Source organism: Bos javanicus, chromosome 3, assembly GCF_032452875.1.
Source record: "Bos javanicus breed banteng chromosome 3, ARS-OSU_banteng_1.0, whole genome shotgun sequence".
Lineage (NCBI taxonomy): Eukaryota > Metazoa > Chordata > Mammalia > Artiodactyla > Bovidae > Bos > Bos javanicus.
The window spans coordinates 27885636-27902002 of NC_083870.1; the positions used below are offsets into that span (position 1 = coordinate 27885636).

Sequence of the window (16367 nt, forward strand, 5' to 3'; positions counted from 1 at the left end):
TTCTTGTCATTACAGCTTCATCATCAGTTCTGAAGCCATAAAGGCCTACAGTCCTCTTTAATGAATCAACTAATTAAATTATTCCCAATTATTATTTTTGAGAGAAATGATTTTTTTAATTTACAAAAACAATAATACATTATAAAAGCCCATCTAGAATCCGATTGGCTAATTGTTAATGTATACAGGCATTAGAAAAAAGAAAGAAGGTAGGAAGATAGAACAGTAGAAAGGGAAGAAGGAAGGCATAAATTGAATAATTCAGAAAATTAAGAAAATCAGTTTTGTCCTCTTTAGAAATACCTAATACCAAATTTTGTTGATAATGTTGATCATGATGATTATTAGCATAATAAATGGCTATCATACATTCCATTGATGTTAGCAGAAAAAAATAAACTAAATCAAAAGAAAAAACTAAATATTTTACAGAGCCTCACAAACCAAAGCCAACTTGGACTAAAGTAACAATCACACTGAAATGATCCAGTGGGGAAGTCAGGGGAGCAGCCTCTCTCTAGCTGTGATGTTCACTAGTCTTAGGCACAAAATAACTGTTACTGAGACAGAACATTCACTGAGGGAGCCACTGCTTTCAAATATAATATTAGCTACTCAAAAACCTGAATGGTTGTAGAAAATATCTGAAAAGATTTCTCACTGTAAAAAATTTTTATCTGTCATGCCTCTTGTAACACACCTGTGGCCATTACACAGTGGCAGAAAGCATCGTGTTGTTTTACCAGGCATCCCCGTCTCTCTTTCCTTCTTGCCTTTCAGAAGAGGCCAAGGTCAGTGAGTGGGGAAGCTAGGAGGTGGTAAGGCACCCAGGGAAGCAATTGCTGAGAATCCTGTGTGTTCTGCTGTATTTTGAGGGTGACTGGTCAAGGAAGTGTAATGGCGCAGAAGACAAGGGCTTTGCAAATGATCTCAAGCTTTTCTATTGAGCAAGAAAAATGGATAGACAGTGGGGAAACTGGAAGAATTTAAAACATAGGTAGAGTGGAATGGTCTTAGGACAGAAGGCTGCCTAAGACGTTTGGTACCAAATTAGAAGGGATCTGGAAGAACTGGGAGGCTACATCTCCCAGGGACATGAAGGTCCATTTCCAGTTTGAACATGTAACTGTGGATGCTAGTGCTAAGAGAGAATGACAAAAACTTACTGAGGGAGATCAGGTAATGGTTAAGAATACCAAACTAAGGAAAATGTGAAGCTAAAGGGTCAACACCCAGTATGGAAAACTCAGAGTGATAAGGAAGAAAGGTGAGGAAATGCTAAGACACGACTACAGTAAGCCTGAGTTTAAAAGCTGATGTTCAGGAGCCTGTTCCAGAAGGGGAAAGATCAAGGTAACTGCAGAGTCAGACTGGGTGGAGCCAGGAAGGACCTGGTCTGCATCAAAACAGCACACGAGGGCAGGAAAAACCTTGGGACCACATGAGATGAAACAGAGCAGAAGACTAGACTGGGTTTCCTAGAAGCCAGCTGCTCTTTGGGTGAGGCTAAAGGCTCAACTGCAGTTAGAAGCCTTGAAACCACAGTTTGAAGCTGGCAAATTACCTTGCTCTACCCTTCTGCATCTTAATAGGGATATAGACTGGCTCCTCAAGTGAAGAAGGGAGATCTTGGGACACAGGTAAAGGCCATTCTTTCTATCAGGACAGAGGTTCCTGGAGGCAAGGAGAGGTTCATCAGGAACAAGAGGTCAGGGAAGGGGGGACAGAGGATTCTGATGGAGCCAACTGCTGCCTTAGAAAAACATAAATAACTCAGGTACGGCTATAACCATTCCACTTTCTTCATTTTCTCACCTTCTCTCTATTCATTATCCAAATCTCTCACCCACCTTCCTCCCCTCCACCTAATCCTCTAGCTCATCTCTCAGGTTTTATGATATATTTTCCAACAACCCAACTACTTTTATGAGGAATGAGTTCGTGTAAATTTGCATCAGCTTGTACAGCTGTTCTTGTAGATTTTCCAACCCCTATCTTGCCTGGGCTTATGTGCTTTCCTCTATTCTAACAACCATCACACTGCATTGTGGTCCTATGAGGACCCATAACCCTCCTTGGCTGTGAGCCTTTGAGATCAGTGTACTTGTCTTATTCAACTTGCTGTCCCTTAAGTCAGCATTATTCTTGAAATGTTTTTGATTAAATATTAGAAAATTCTGCCTGCTTCTGGGATTCTAGATAAAGCTTATGCCTCTGACAATGAAGGGATATGAAATTTCATGAAATGGAAAAAAAAGGAAATCTTATTAAAAATGAATGGTAGGATCATTGACTCTCAGGATTGTAGACTTTAGGCAGAATCATCCACACGAGCACCATTTCCATCACCCTCACATATCAGGCAGGAGTATGAATGTCTTTACCAAGCAGCAACTGCCTAGGTGTAGTGAGGCCCAGCATGGCCACACTCACAGGGTCTCATGCTTATCCTGACCCATTTAGATTCAAGTCTGGGGCCAGAGTACAGTCGCTCAGTCCGATTCTTTGAGACCCCATGGACTGTAGCCCATCAGGCTTCTCTGTCCATGGGATTCTCCAGGAAAGGATACGGGGGTGGGTTGCCATTCGCTTTTCCAGGGGATCTTCCCAACCCAGGAGTTTAACCCGGGTCTCCTACATTACAGGCAGATTCTTTACCATACAAGACGGTAAGCAATCCGCCTGCAATGCAGGAGACCCGGCTTCAATCCTTGGGTCAGGAAGATGCCTTGGAGAAGGGAATGGCTACCCACTCCAGCAGCCTTGCCTGGAGAATTCTTTGGACAGAGAATCAAGCCTGGGCTTGGTTAATTTTAAGTCTTCCTCTCAATCAAGGGATCAGAATGAAAAAACAAAACTGAAAAAGAGAAAAAGAAAAACTAGGGTTTACCCAAAGAAGTACTCCTGCTAGGAAGTTTAAAATTCTTCTGTGATGTCATTTTTGATTGAGTTGCTTTGCATACTAAGTGGGTTTTGGTCTTATATAGTGCTCACTTACACAGCAGGATGCATTCTCTGTAGAGGGTACGTTTATAACTAGCAGTGAGTTTGAGAGAAAAACTTCTTTTGGTTTTTCTCTCTCTTGTCCTCTCTTGGATTCATCCAGTTTCCTAAAACACATAAAACTGCGATGAAAAGCTCCTTTCTAGGGGACTTCCCCAGTGGTCCAGTGGTTAAGAATCCACCTGCCAATGCAGGAGACACAGCTACATGCCATGGAGCAGCTAAGCCCGTGTGCCACAAGTACTGAAGCCTGTGAGCCCTACAGCCTGAGCTCTGGGACAAGAGAACCCGCAAGGAGAAGCTTCACACTGCAACAGAGACTAGCCCCCATTTGCTGCAAATGGAGAGAGCCAGGGAGCAGCCACAAAGACCCAGCGCAAACATAAACAAATAAATAAGAGATCCTTTTCGGGATAGTTGAACGACAGTCCACCCAAATTCCTCGGGATCTAAAGTCAAATGCTTATCTAAATAATATCTACCAAATAACTATCCAATCAGAATTAATTGGCTTCCCACTTTCTCTACATTATTTAAAAAGAGAAATTTCTGATGCAACATGAATCTTGAAAATGTTTCTCCCTTTTTTCTTTTTCCTCTTAGATTACAAGGCGTTTGAAGAGGCAGCTGAACACTTCCAGCCTTATATCAAATTTTTTGCTACTTTCGACAAAGGCGTAAGTACCTAAGAAACCTGTTTAAACACTTTAAAGCTTGAACTTCCCACCACTTATCCTTCTCTTTTAGCAACATTAACACTCCTCCATCCATTAATACATTTGCCAGAAGTGTTAGAAATATGGCATTAAATTACCATTGAATAACAATCGAATACAACAATTATTAATTCAGAGGATGTAAGGATATTTCTGAAAACATACAATAAAAAGAGATGAACCATTCTTTATCACCTTCAACACTAAGAATGGGACGTGTATGAGCCCAGATGTGCTGGGTCACTGGTCATTGCTTCCTTTTTGTTTAGGGCCATCCTCTCCCTTCCTGGGCTTGTATACCACCCCTCTACCGGGCAAGGATAGGAGATGGATCAGGAGGAGCAGAGACCATCTAAAGCCCTGGTGCTTCAGAAAGTTACCCATTCCTGCTCCTCAGGAGATGTCATTGGTGTACTCGGCTATAACTCAGTGGATCTATATTTTCTGCATATGGCAAGTCTTTTTTAAGCCAAAGAACTGCAGAGATATAGGGGCCTTAAATCAGTGGGTAATTTCTTTGGGGCCTACCAAGGTTGGAGTCCCTACTCTTGCTCCAGTTATTAGCAAAAGGGCTATTTATGGTTTTCTCTGTGTTGGGCACAATTTGATATATTGCATCTATACTGTTTCTAATCCTTTAAACAACTCCAAAACAACTCTGAAAAGTAAAAACACCATTTTCCAGATGAGAAAAAAGATTTAGAAAGGTTAAGTAGTATCCAAGGTCTCCAGCGAATTAGTAGTGGTGCTGAGGTCACAGTTTCGGACTCTGTGTACCTAAAATCATGACCTTTCCTCTGTACCACACCATTAAGTAGGAGACTCTATCTTCTCTTGAGATTCAAGGTGTACACCCACATACTCACATTCACACATCTGCACAATATACACATAACACACATACACAACACCCACAACATGCATATAATCACACACAACACACCAATACATACACTCATTCAACACACAAACATAACACATACCTTCTCACATAGTCACACTTATACCCACACATTTATAACACTAATAAACTCACATCCATACACCACACATACACATATGCCCCAAACTAAAAGCTCTAAATCGCAATATTCACCAGAACAAATACACCTAGGACAAAGGTTTGGAGTCTTGATCAAATTCAAGTGGCCAAAGTTGAAAGCAAAAAAGGTAAAAGTTACTCCTAGTGAGGAGTGAGGCTTCGATGAACAGCGTTCATGGGCATTGCTACCACAAGGAGTTCAAGTTTTCTTTAAAAAACAAGAGGAAGCCTGTAAGTGCTGGAGCAGGGAAGGAGCATGATGAAAAGAGATTGCATTGAATATATATACATAACCACTTCTATGGGTATGACCCCCGTCTGCAAGCCTATAATCCAGAAGAGAGCTCTATAATCTAAGTAATACAATCCAAACTTGAAGAATGCTTACCCTAATTGTGTGGATTAGAGTTGGGAGAGAGCTGGAACACGAATATCAAAATGAATAATAACTGTCATTTATTAAGTACTTTTTATGTGTCAGGCTTTGTGCTAAGAGCTTTGCATAGGTTTTCTCATTTAATCCTCTCAACACTCCTGTATAAGAGGGATTAGGATTCTCAATCCATGGAAGATGAAACCAAGGCAGGGAGAGACTAAATAGATCTGCTCATGGTCACATGGTTAGTAGGTCAGCCTAACTTCAAAGTCAACTGCTCTGTCCTACTGCTCTCAAGAGAAAGAAACAATACATGTCAATGCTTAGCTGCCATCTGGCGCATAGTAAACATTTAGTAAGTGTGAGCCAGTACTGTTGTTAAGAAGAGGCAGTCATCTAAGTCCAGGCGAAGGGAGACTGGGGGTGGGGGGGAGTATTAGTAGAGAAGGGGAGGCCCAGAGAAACATAAAGGAAATTCATCACTCTCGTTTGGTTATAATGGGCTGGGAGGGAATACGGCAGCTCCTGGGTAAGAACTCATCTGAAGGAAGACAGAGTCAGACAGATAAGCTTGGCCAAGCAGGAAGGCCTCAGTTCCTAGAAGGCTAGTCCAATGCTGAACTCAGGGTAGTGTCTGGTTTTAGCTGTGCCTTCCAGCCCAACCATATGTGGCCCATGAAGGTGAGGTCAGGCTATAATTAAAAACTCGCAGGGCTCTTCACTAAAAACTCTGAAAGACACTGAGTCACAAGTGCCCCTGTCATGTAGCCTTGTGGGATTTTATGACATTTATAAAAAGACAGACTCTCTACCTCTATATAGAACACAGAAGGAAGAGCTGTGGCACTGGGCAGTCTTGATCATGCTATAAGGTATTTAAGAATTTATAGTCATCAGTTGCAGAGTCGGGGGAACGGTAAGGTCTAGGAGGCATGGCTGTCCCCAGGCTAAGCCTCACTGGTGCCCAGCAGGGGGTGCTAGAGCAGAAGAAGTGGGCAGAAGGACCTGTTAGTGAGACACTCCACTGCAGGGAATGCCAGAGGGACCTGGAAAGGGAGGGGCTTTATAGAGGTTTGAAGTCAGGAGAGGCAAGGGTCCAGGAAACCCTAATACAGTCCCAAAGATGAAGAACCAACTGGCAGAGGTTGAGATGACAAGGGGACCTGGCCACTGTTGAGATGGAGAGAAAGACAAGAGAAGACACACAAACAGCTTAAGATTGCAAGTCTCTGCTTCGGGACAGTAAAGACTGTAAAGCTCCTGAAAACACTAGGAAATCTAGGAAGAAGAATCTATTGAGGAACATAAGATGGGGTCTGAGGTCTAATTTCTACAAGTTGGGAAGACATTCAACTGCAAGGATCTTTCGTTTATTTATTCATCCACCCACCTAGCAAGCATTTATTGAGGGCCTTTTATGTGCCAGACACTCTTCCAGATGCCAGGGGCACAACACTGAGCAAACCAGATTTCTGTCCTTGTAGAATTTAGAGTTTGGTATGTGTTGGGGGAAGAAGATGGGAAGACACAAAATAAGTAAACAAACCAATAAATATATTATGTTAAATACATTATAAGAGTTGGAGAACTGTAATGAGGATGAGATATCAGGGCTGCTGATGTAGAGTTGGGAGTTTACCAGTTTCCAACCACTGTCCATGTCGGTAAGCCCCAAGGAGCTTTTAAAAGCATTGGTTCTTGGAACTCACATCTGGAAATTTGGGGGTTTTTTTTTAGCATTATGGCCAGGCCCAGAAATATGCATTTTCTAAGAGCTCCCTGGGAGATTTCAGCTGACACACAGGTTTAGGACCAGCACTGATCAATGGATCTTGATTCTGTATCAAGCCACACAAGGGCCCAACCTGCCTGAAGCAAATGGAGCAAGAGTCAGAGGACTGAGGATGGTGTCCATCTATGGCACCTCACAGCCTGAAAAATGGCAGTTCTAATTATCTCATGCCATCTCCCACTGACCTGTTATTTTCTTGGAGTAAACACTGAGAAGCAAAATCATTTGTTTGAACCATCTTGGGCCAAAAGAAGCTGTGATTCTCTAAACAAAGTTGACAGAGAAGACAGATGTTGAGAAGACCTAAATTCATTGAGTTGGTTTCATCTGCAACAATTGAAATGGCTTGCTAACTTGTGGAAAAACATGTTATCAAGATTTATACACATGCAAATGTCAGAAGAATGGCCATTGTACTTTATAATCTTCTTGCCTTGGCAAACTCCATTCCAACTAATTAAAAAAAAAAAAAAGGACAAAAGAATTCATGATTGAATCTCCTCAGATTTTAATAGTAAAATCCATTCTTACTTAGTTGTACCATCCATGAAACAGGTCTGGGTCTCTTGGATATAGTCAGCCCTACTAAATATTTATTGAAGAATCAATCAGTGCCTCAATCAGTCAAGCTTCCTTCAGCCTTTACCATCCAAGATACAATTAAAAGGAAAAGGAAGGAATTATCTGAGATTCAAGATGAGAAAATTCTATGGTAGTGTCGGGTATATAGGGAACGGGCCTATATAGGGGATATTGGCCTCTAGAAAATTCTGCTCAGAGTGCCCAAGATTTAAACTTACAAACATCATATTCCAACTTCACATTCATGGTCTTAACACTTACATCCTTCCACACACACACACACACACACAGGTGCATCTCCACTGTTTCCCTTAATGGAGGGTGTGATGAGCTGCTTCTCACCTTCAGGAAGCCTTCATTCTGGCAGACTGATCTGCGGGTGAGTTGATGAGAACCTGTTACAAGAGCAATAAGGAAACATCTCCCTACACCATGCACAGTGTCAATCTGATATTTAAAGGAACATAAATTCCTTTCTGTACAATGTCAAGGAAAAGGTAATTTGGAAGGAAATGAAATGGAAAGTTGGAATGGAGGCAAATTGGCAGTTCAGAACACTCCACTTGAACAATTCACCCTCAAATTGTGCCTCAAGCTCATCATTTGTAAAATAAGTAAAATAATAGCTCTGACCTCGTACAAAGTGGAGATTCAAAAGTAATCAACTTTAAACACTTTGCAACAGTAACTGGCACACAGCAAGCACTCCATGTGTTTGCTATGATTTGTTTTTGTTCATCTGGTCACCTCCTACAAACACAGTTCCCTTGTTCCTAAGATATGTGGTAGGTGAACTCAGAACACCAGAATCCAATGTCATTTTCAAGCTCATTCTGCGAGGGCCTTTGTGAAGAACTGTGTGTAAGCCCAACCCATGGTTGTACGGTTGCTCTTTCCTCCCCTTTCCCTAACCACATTCCCCACCCCATCATCCACACCACCCCCATACCATAGAAGGGGGAAAAAAGAGAAAACCCCACACCTTTTTGTCCCTTAAAGCAAAATCAACATCACCATTAAATCCCTTTGACAGACTTTGGCTCTTAACACAGCTGTTTTTGTTAGCTCTTGAGTAGCATGTGAGTGTTGCTTTCCCTTAAGTCCTTAAAAAACGTCTTTATGGAATACAGTGACCCGGAATTAATAGCAAGTGATGACAAAAGCCATAGGGATACCAGTGTTGGCTCAGAATGGACCTCCTTGTGTAACCGCTTATGTAACACCCAGTCCCCCGCCTCCCCAGTTAGTCATGGCTGCCCTGGGCCTCTGCACCGTTGGTTACCACCACAGGGCGTCAGCTCTTAGGCAATTCCTCTTTAGCTTCAAGGGAACCACTGTTCATCCCTGTGCTTTCTGGGACCACAGCTCTGAACTCGAAAAGAATGGCATTTGGTTTTCTACAGAGCGTTGCACATTCCAAGCCTCTCGAATCATTTCACAAAAGGAGACGTGAGTTCAGCAGCTCTGCCGGTGAACACAGCAACCATTCTGTCCTGACCAGACTGCACAGCCATGTTAATCAAGAGAGCACACAGCTCCCAGTCTATAGGCGGGCTCCCTGTGCTTTCTATTTGACACAGGGTAAGCCACTCATCCTCACTTGCTGGGTACTCTCCCAGCATGAGCACTGCAAGTCTGAATCCTGGGAAACCCCTCCACCCTGGACAAACCAGGATGGCAAGTCACCTTCTGACAGGTAACCAACCAGGCAGTTTCCAGAGGCTCAGAAACCATCAGACACACCCAGGACTGAGAGACAGCCCTCAGGCCAATGCTTCAACTGAAATAGTAATTACAGTTTATGAGCTGATCGGGGACAGACTAATGGGTTGGCCTCTGATTCTGAGTACCTGTGTACTTTACATGGTTTCCATCAACTGCCTGGTCTATCAAAATCGGTTCAATTAAATCCATGCATCCCAGGACACTGAACATGATCTGCTGACATTTGCTTCCTCCTCCAGGCCCTGCAAACACAGTTCAGTGATGGTGATTATGGAATTAAATTTCCCACCTTCCATTCTGACTGCTCTCTGGCCCTGACTGGATCTCATCTGCCAGAGAGGATTTTTCCTCTCTATCTGTCCTTTGATCACAAAAGGAGGTGGGTCTGGCCAGGCCTAGGTGTTGAGTTCCTATCATTTCAACATTTAAGTTAAAACCACACATACACTCCCATGTCTTTTGCAGAGAACACACAGACTTGTAGCTGGACAACCCACTGCTACTCTAGACTGCTGTTCAAGGAAACTATTGTCTTGCTTCTAATTGTTCCAGGTTGCAAAGAAATTGTCCTTGAAGATGAATGAGGTTGACTTCTACGAGCCATTTATGGACGAGCCCATTGCCATCCCTGACAAACCCTACACAGAAGAGGAGCTCGTGGAGTTTGTGAAAGAGCACCAAAGGTGTGCCCCAGATGGCACGCAGGGAGTGGCAGCAGGGGGGATCCAGGGCCTGGGGGATGGAGACAAGCCTCTCAGTCCCACCGTTTCAGACCCCCAAGAGCAACAACCTGGAGTTAGTACCCCAGCAGAACTGAACTTGGCAGTGTGGCTTTGTTGGTCACTGATCAGTGGCTCCATTTTCTGAATATGGGTTTACATTTCCAAGCAAAGTTAGACCACCTCCTCGCAGTGAAGAAATCACCTCATACAGTAAGATGTCACAAGTAAAATTCCACAATGATAATGATAGTGATTTAATGTTACCATCCTAAAGTATGATGCCAGGGGCTTTGGGAAGCTATTTTACCTAATCTTCAACATTATGGGGGATATAACAAATTATATCTGAATTTTACAGATCAAGGAATTGGGCTCAGGGTAGTTGAGTAATGAAGCCAAGGATGAACATTTTGTGCATAGAACTTCTGGGAGAGGAATATTTGATACCATTAGCACTAGCATGGATCAGCATACTTTTTTTGTAAAGGGCCAGAAAATAAATATTGCAGGCTTTGTGGGCCAGATGGTCTCTGCTGCAAGCACTCAATTCCACCGTTGTAGTGAGCAAACAGTCATGGGCCATATGTAAACAAATGTGTGTGGCTGTGTCCCAACAGAAGTTTATTTATAAAAACAGCAGCCTTGGCTGGATTGGACCTTCCATCTGTATTTAGTCTGCTGACCTCAGCTCTTAAGGGAGAGACAATACCAGAACATGGAACATGGTGGTGGGCTTACCGCCTCATCCACCCACCCTCCCCTCCTCACGGTCACACGGGCTCACTGAATGTGGAGCATAATGACTCCATCACTGGGTCGGCCTTGGTCCCCACAGGGAAGCAGCACTCGGATGAATAAATACCAACAAGGCTAACAGTATTTGCCAACATTCAAAAAGAAGTTGAAACTGAGCAAAAGATAGATCCGACCTGCTCCTCCAAACATTCCCTCAAGGGCTTTTGATGGATCACCCTGGTGATAAAACTTCTGTAGCTCTGGGCTGTTTCCTCTCCTGGGTCTCCTGATTCTGGGCCTGCTCAGGGTTCTCAGGAGTGTCCCCTATCAGTGAAAAGGGAAAGGGCTTCTTGGCCTGGGCATAAGCTGACCCCATTCCCTGTGACCCATTATCTGTGATAGACTTTATAATCCTGGGCTCAAATGGGCCTATGAAAAGCCTTTAGGCCCAGCTCTGTGTCACACACAACAGGGTCGATCTGCTGTTTCCTTAAGAGAGAAAACAATTATGTAGGACTTGGGAAAGTGAACCAACATCTTATCCTACATTTCACTGTGCTGGGGCTTTGGTGTCAGCTGAGGTCATCTCTATTCAAGGAAGTTTATCTTTTTTTTTTTTTCCCCCCAGACCCACTCTACGTCGCCTGCGCCCAGAAGATATGTTTGAAACATGGGTAAGAAAGTGGCAAACTCTTTCTGCCTTGCAGAGATGAGTACATTCCCCAAGAGGAATACCCCTTTGAGTTCCAAACCTCAAACCAAGTCTTATTTGCCTGGAGTGGGTGTCTGGGGTGGTGGGGAATTTGACATGTGGACAGCATCACACTGAGTTACAACTCCGTTCCCCTGGGCTGGCCACTAGGCAAAATTACTCTATCTCTGAGCTCATTTCCTAGAGTGACTACTGGCTTTCATTCACTGGCCACCAGAAACCCAAGGTCACAGGTAGAAGCAGCTCAGACCACGCATTTCAGACTTGGGCTCAAGTTCAGAATCTGCCACCTATTAGCTTTGTGAAAGTGAAAGACAGTGAAAGTTAAGTCGCTCAGTCGTGTCTGACTCTTTGCGACCCTGTGGACTGTAGCCCACCAGGCTCCTCCATCCATTGGATTCTCCAGGCAAGAGTACTGGAGTGGGTTGCCATTTCCTTCTCCAGAGAATCTTCCCAACCCAGGGATCGAACCCAGGTCTCCCGCATTGTGGGCAGACGCTTTAACCTCTGAGCCGCTTTGTGTCCTACCTTAAATCACGTGGCCTTTCTGAGCTTTAGCTCCTGCGTCTAAAATCAGGCTTATTGTGGGGATGAAAGGTATGAAGAACCCACACACAGTGGGTCCTCCATCAGTGCGTGGTAGCTGTTTTTGTAAATACCAACTCAAGGCACTGAAAAGTGCCAAGTCAGATTGTCCCCGAGGTCTGTGTCAGACAATATGTCAGGTGGGTTAGCACTATAAAGAGGGCCAGAATTCAGTAAACAGTCACAACCAAAGTCTGTGAAGCTGTTTTCAAAGCATTTCACGTGCCCCTTGGATCTCTCAACAGTTCTGGAAAGTGATATAAAACAAGTAGTATTTTAGCTTCCTAGAAAAACTGACAATCACACAGATTAAATCAATTACTCAAAGATATATAACTAATAAGCATTAGATCTGGGGACTTAAATTTAGACCACCTGGAACCAAATCTCTTGTTTTCTCCAGCACATATCGGGGGACCATGTCCCCATAAGGCAACATTTTGGTGGAGAGGGAGAGAAGGGTTGGTGGTAGGGAGAAAGAGATTAACATGGAAGCCTGTGTTTACTAATTCTCTAATTTAGAGTCTAAAGTGACAGCTGAACAGAATCATGGAGTAACTTGACACTCTCTGTTTTACTGGCATGTAACTTCTTTGGATATCTGAAGGTAAAACAAACGTTTCACACCAAAGGCAAATAATTCAGTCTGGAGGAGTGGACTATTTAAGAGCAACACAGCACAATAGAAACGTCTTTTCCTAATATTTAAACCTTTCAAAATTTAGGAGGTCTTGTTATTGGATTTTAAAATAACAAAAATGGTATAACAATGATTTAAAAATAATATTCCTTTTTAAAAATATTCTCACCTTTCACTTAAAACAATTTCAGACCTATAAAAAACAGTGTAACAAATTTCATGACCTCTTTAGCCAGATTCCCCAAATGTTAACATTTGGCTTTATTACATTCTCTTGATATAGAATTTTTCTGAACTGTTTGAGAGTAAATAGCAGACCCAATTCCCTTTTGCTCCTAAACACTTCAGAAGTTGTATAAAAACAAGAACTTTTTCTTACATAATCAGTGTGTGCATGCATGCAAAATTGCTTCAGTCGTATCCAATTCTTTGTAACCCTATGGACCTTAGCCCGTCGGGTTCCTCTGTCCATGGGATTCTCCAGGCACGAATACTGGAGTGGGTTGCCGTGCCCTTCTCCAGGGAATCTTCCCGACCCAGGAATCAAACCAGAGTCTCTTGCGTCTCCCGTTTAGGCAGGCAGGTTCTTTACTACGAGTGCCACGCGCGATGCCCACAGAATCACAGTATGCTTATCCAAAGCAGGAAGTTAATACTAATACCATTCCATGTTTAAATTGACCAGTCGTCACTAATATCCTATAGCAAGAGAAAACATTTGTTTTTTCCTGGCGAATGATCCAAACTTTGATCCAAGGCTTGTGTTTGATTGTTATGTTTTTTAGTTGCCTTTAATCTGGAATAGGTTGTTGGTCTGTCTTTGTCTTTCATGAGACAAGGTACCATTTCAAATTGAGAGTGATTATTACTGTTCTGTTCAGCTATGCCTTTATCTTTAATTCTTGTTTTGTTCATTCTTAAGAGATAAGTCTCTAGGCTCCTGGAAGGGAAACGCTGCAAAATTGTAGAATCCTTCTCTCAGGCCTTTCCTCACTGAGAGAGCAGTATCCCACCCAAAACCACATCACCATTGTAGGACAGTCCTGCCCCCTCCTTCTGATCATGGACATCTCTCAAATCACCCCCCTGCACACTGCTCTGAAGAAATACTCCCTCTCCCGTATCAGAGGCAGATATTCAGAAAGGAAGTTTGCCATCTGGCTTCACCGGAATCCAGTCTGCTTTCTTTTCACTTAATGAATAAGTTATAGCTTTTGCTATACTATAAAATAAAAGTGATGGCTCACACTTTCCACATTAGTATATATTCAATTGCTTTCTAATTGGAAAGGGGCTGTGTATTGAATTCAACCAGGCAGAGAAAAGGGCAACCAGAAGGGTTTAGTCCTTTCCAACAGCCCATCGTGGAATATCCATATGACATCCCCAGAAGCCCTAGCCAGCCCCTCATCCAAGTCTCCAACTAGGGAGACAGGGCAGGACAGGCCACCCAGGGTTATCTTCGCATCCTGAAAGAGGAACAGAAATCAAACTGTCAGAAGGATCTTGGGGAAGCCACTCGGTCCCTATCCCATCCACATGTACCCACTTTCAGGGGCTCTTTGGCCACAGCAACTTACACTGCACAGGCTGGGGAAAGTGACCAATTCGTGAACTTCAAAATCTTAATCTTCAACACCCACTTGCTTAGACATTGCAAGATATTTAAATAAAATAGAAAAACCAGGTAGGGCTAAAGCAACCATTGACTGGCTTCTCTCCCCAACTGTACAGGTTTTTACAGCAGTAAATCACAGAAAATATAACTTATTATTCCCAAAATACTGGGAATATTTGCTGTGTGTAAATCAGATAGCTATTTATTTACTTAGAATATTCAGCGAGTGTCCAGACTCAGTGCTGACTTGTCCCTCTGCTTTGAGACTCTGCCTCCCCACCGGCCCTCCATCCTAGCCATTTGTCAGCCACAGTCCTCAGCAAAAGCCCACAAAAATTGGGACTCAGCGGTTCTTTCTGAAAGAATCTTCCCTTGGTTGCAACAGGAAAGTCGTTCCCAGAGGGGGCCAGGGATCTCCTCCAGGGAACCCGTACATCACTGATTGCCCCTTAGTTAGGGAATCACAGTTTTAACTATTTTTCTTCTCTCTGCATCTCTTCATTCAACATGAGAGCAAACGTTCAACAGAGACTAGAAGGAAACAGTTAAATATGAACAATGGTAATATCTGATTGATGGGTAACTGATGTTCCATTTCTCCTTGGTATCTCTAATATTTGCTAATTTTCTTCAAGAGGTATGTAAGATTTTTATCACTATACTCTTTTTATAAAAAAAAATTCAACAGACATTAAGAAGAACCTATTACATTGTGCTAATCACGTTATAAAAATAAGCATTGCTGTCCTGTCCTTAGGAATTCAGGGTTGAGTAGACGAAACAGTCCCAGTAATAAGAGAACACCAGTCCAGTACGTTTGCTGCTATGACAGAGGGACATACAAAGTGCTAGCAACTCTACACTAAGGTAGTCATCACAGTAACTCCCAAATTTCCACTGCTTTGGGGGATCTGGTGCTCAGACACTTGGCCTAAAAGCCCCTCCTTGGCCTCTTTCAACTTAAGAAAGACCAGCATTTGCAACATCTTCTGCAAAGCCTGTGGAGAGACGATAGATTAGCAGAGCCCATTCTCTCTCTTGTTGGTCATGTCAGGAAAAATTTTCCTCCACCCTCTTAGGTCTATTTCTTAGGCCCTGCAAATGAAACTGATAAAAGATTGGCAAGAGGTAAAAACCACAAATTTAATTAGCTATTCATGCATGGGAGAAACGTGACTCAAGGAGGGGCTTATACACCATCTTAATGGGGAATGGGGGTGGGGTGGGGGGCAGAGGAGCACTTCTGGGAGAACAAAATGACTTTTTTTGAATGATAAATGGGCCCTTAGGAGAATAGATGGCAGATACGATAATTTTGTGATAATGTCTGTCTGAGTGATGACAACTGAGTTCTTGGGGAGGCTCTGCTTTTAGGCAGATAAAGGATTTCAGGAATTCAGATGCCTTCAGCCAAAACAGTTTTATGTCACAGTGGCCTATTTGCGACCCCGTCATTGAGAAAGAAAAGGAATGGACTTTGGGGTCAGACAGAGCTGGCTTGAATCCCAGTTGTCATGTACCATCTCCATGGCTTTAGGTAAGTCACTCAATTCTTGAAGCATTAAATAGGAATCAGACTTTGAGATTCAGAAATAATGTATTTACAAAGTACCAATACATTGTGTGGCAAGTGGCAAATATCATTGTTGCCATTTTCACCATCATTATTATTTTAAGCCATAATCCCTTCCTTCAGAGAGCCTGCCATCCAGTTGAGAGAGATTTGTGCAATTAAAAAGGTTATTTTCAAGGCAATGTGATGACTAACTGCGTGATCTGCACAGCAAAGCCTGTGGGGTTCAGAGAAAGCCCCTGGGGTGTTCTCAGGCCAGTGCATGGTCAGCTTGGCTCTTCCCTCACCTTGCACATTGGATTTACACTGAGTAGCCCTGATTTACCGGCCTGACCATGGATTCTTGCTCTGTGAGATTACGGAAAATACCTGGCACTGAAAAGCAACTGCCTCTTTGCAGGTATTCAATACAGGTTTGTGTGCTGAATCTTTGAGATCCATAAAGAAAAAGGCTCTTTCTCTGGGTTATGGTTCTTCATCCAGGGGCCATCGCAGGCCTGGGAGTGACAGCCATATTAGCAAATTAACATGGATTCTTAATTCTAA

At 43.0% G+C, this 16367-nt stretch overlaps 1 protein-coding gene across 1 annotated transcript in view; it reads left to right on the forward strand.

Annotated features, from left to right (window-relative positions):
- The window catches only part of CASQ2 (calsequestrin 2), a 70509-nt gene that overhangs the window by 34281 nt on the left and 19861 nt on the right, over window positions 1-16367 (forward strand). The window contains exons 5-7 of the mRNA XM_061410245.1: window positions 3607-3680; window positions 9789-9919; window positions 11322-11367. Of these exons, the coding sequence (XP_061266229.1) occupies window positions 3607-3680; window positions 9789-9919; window positions 11322-11367 (251 nt within the window). The remainder of the gene's footprint in view (window positions 1-3606; window positions 3681-9788; window positions 9920-11321; window positions 11368-16367) is intronic.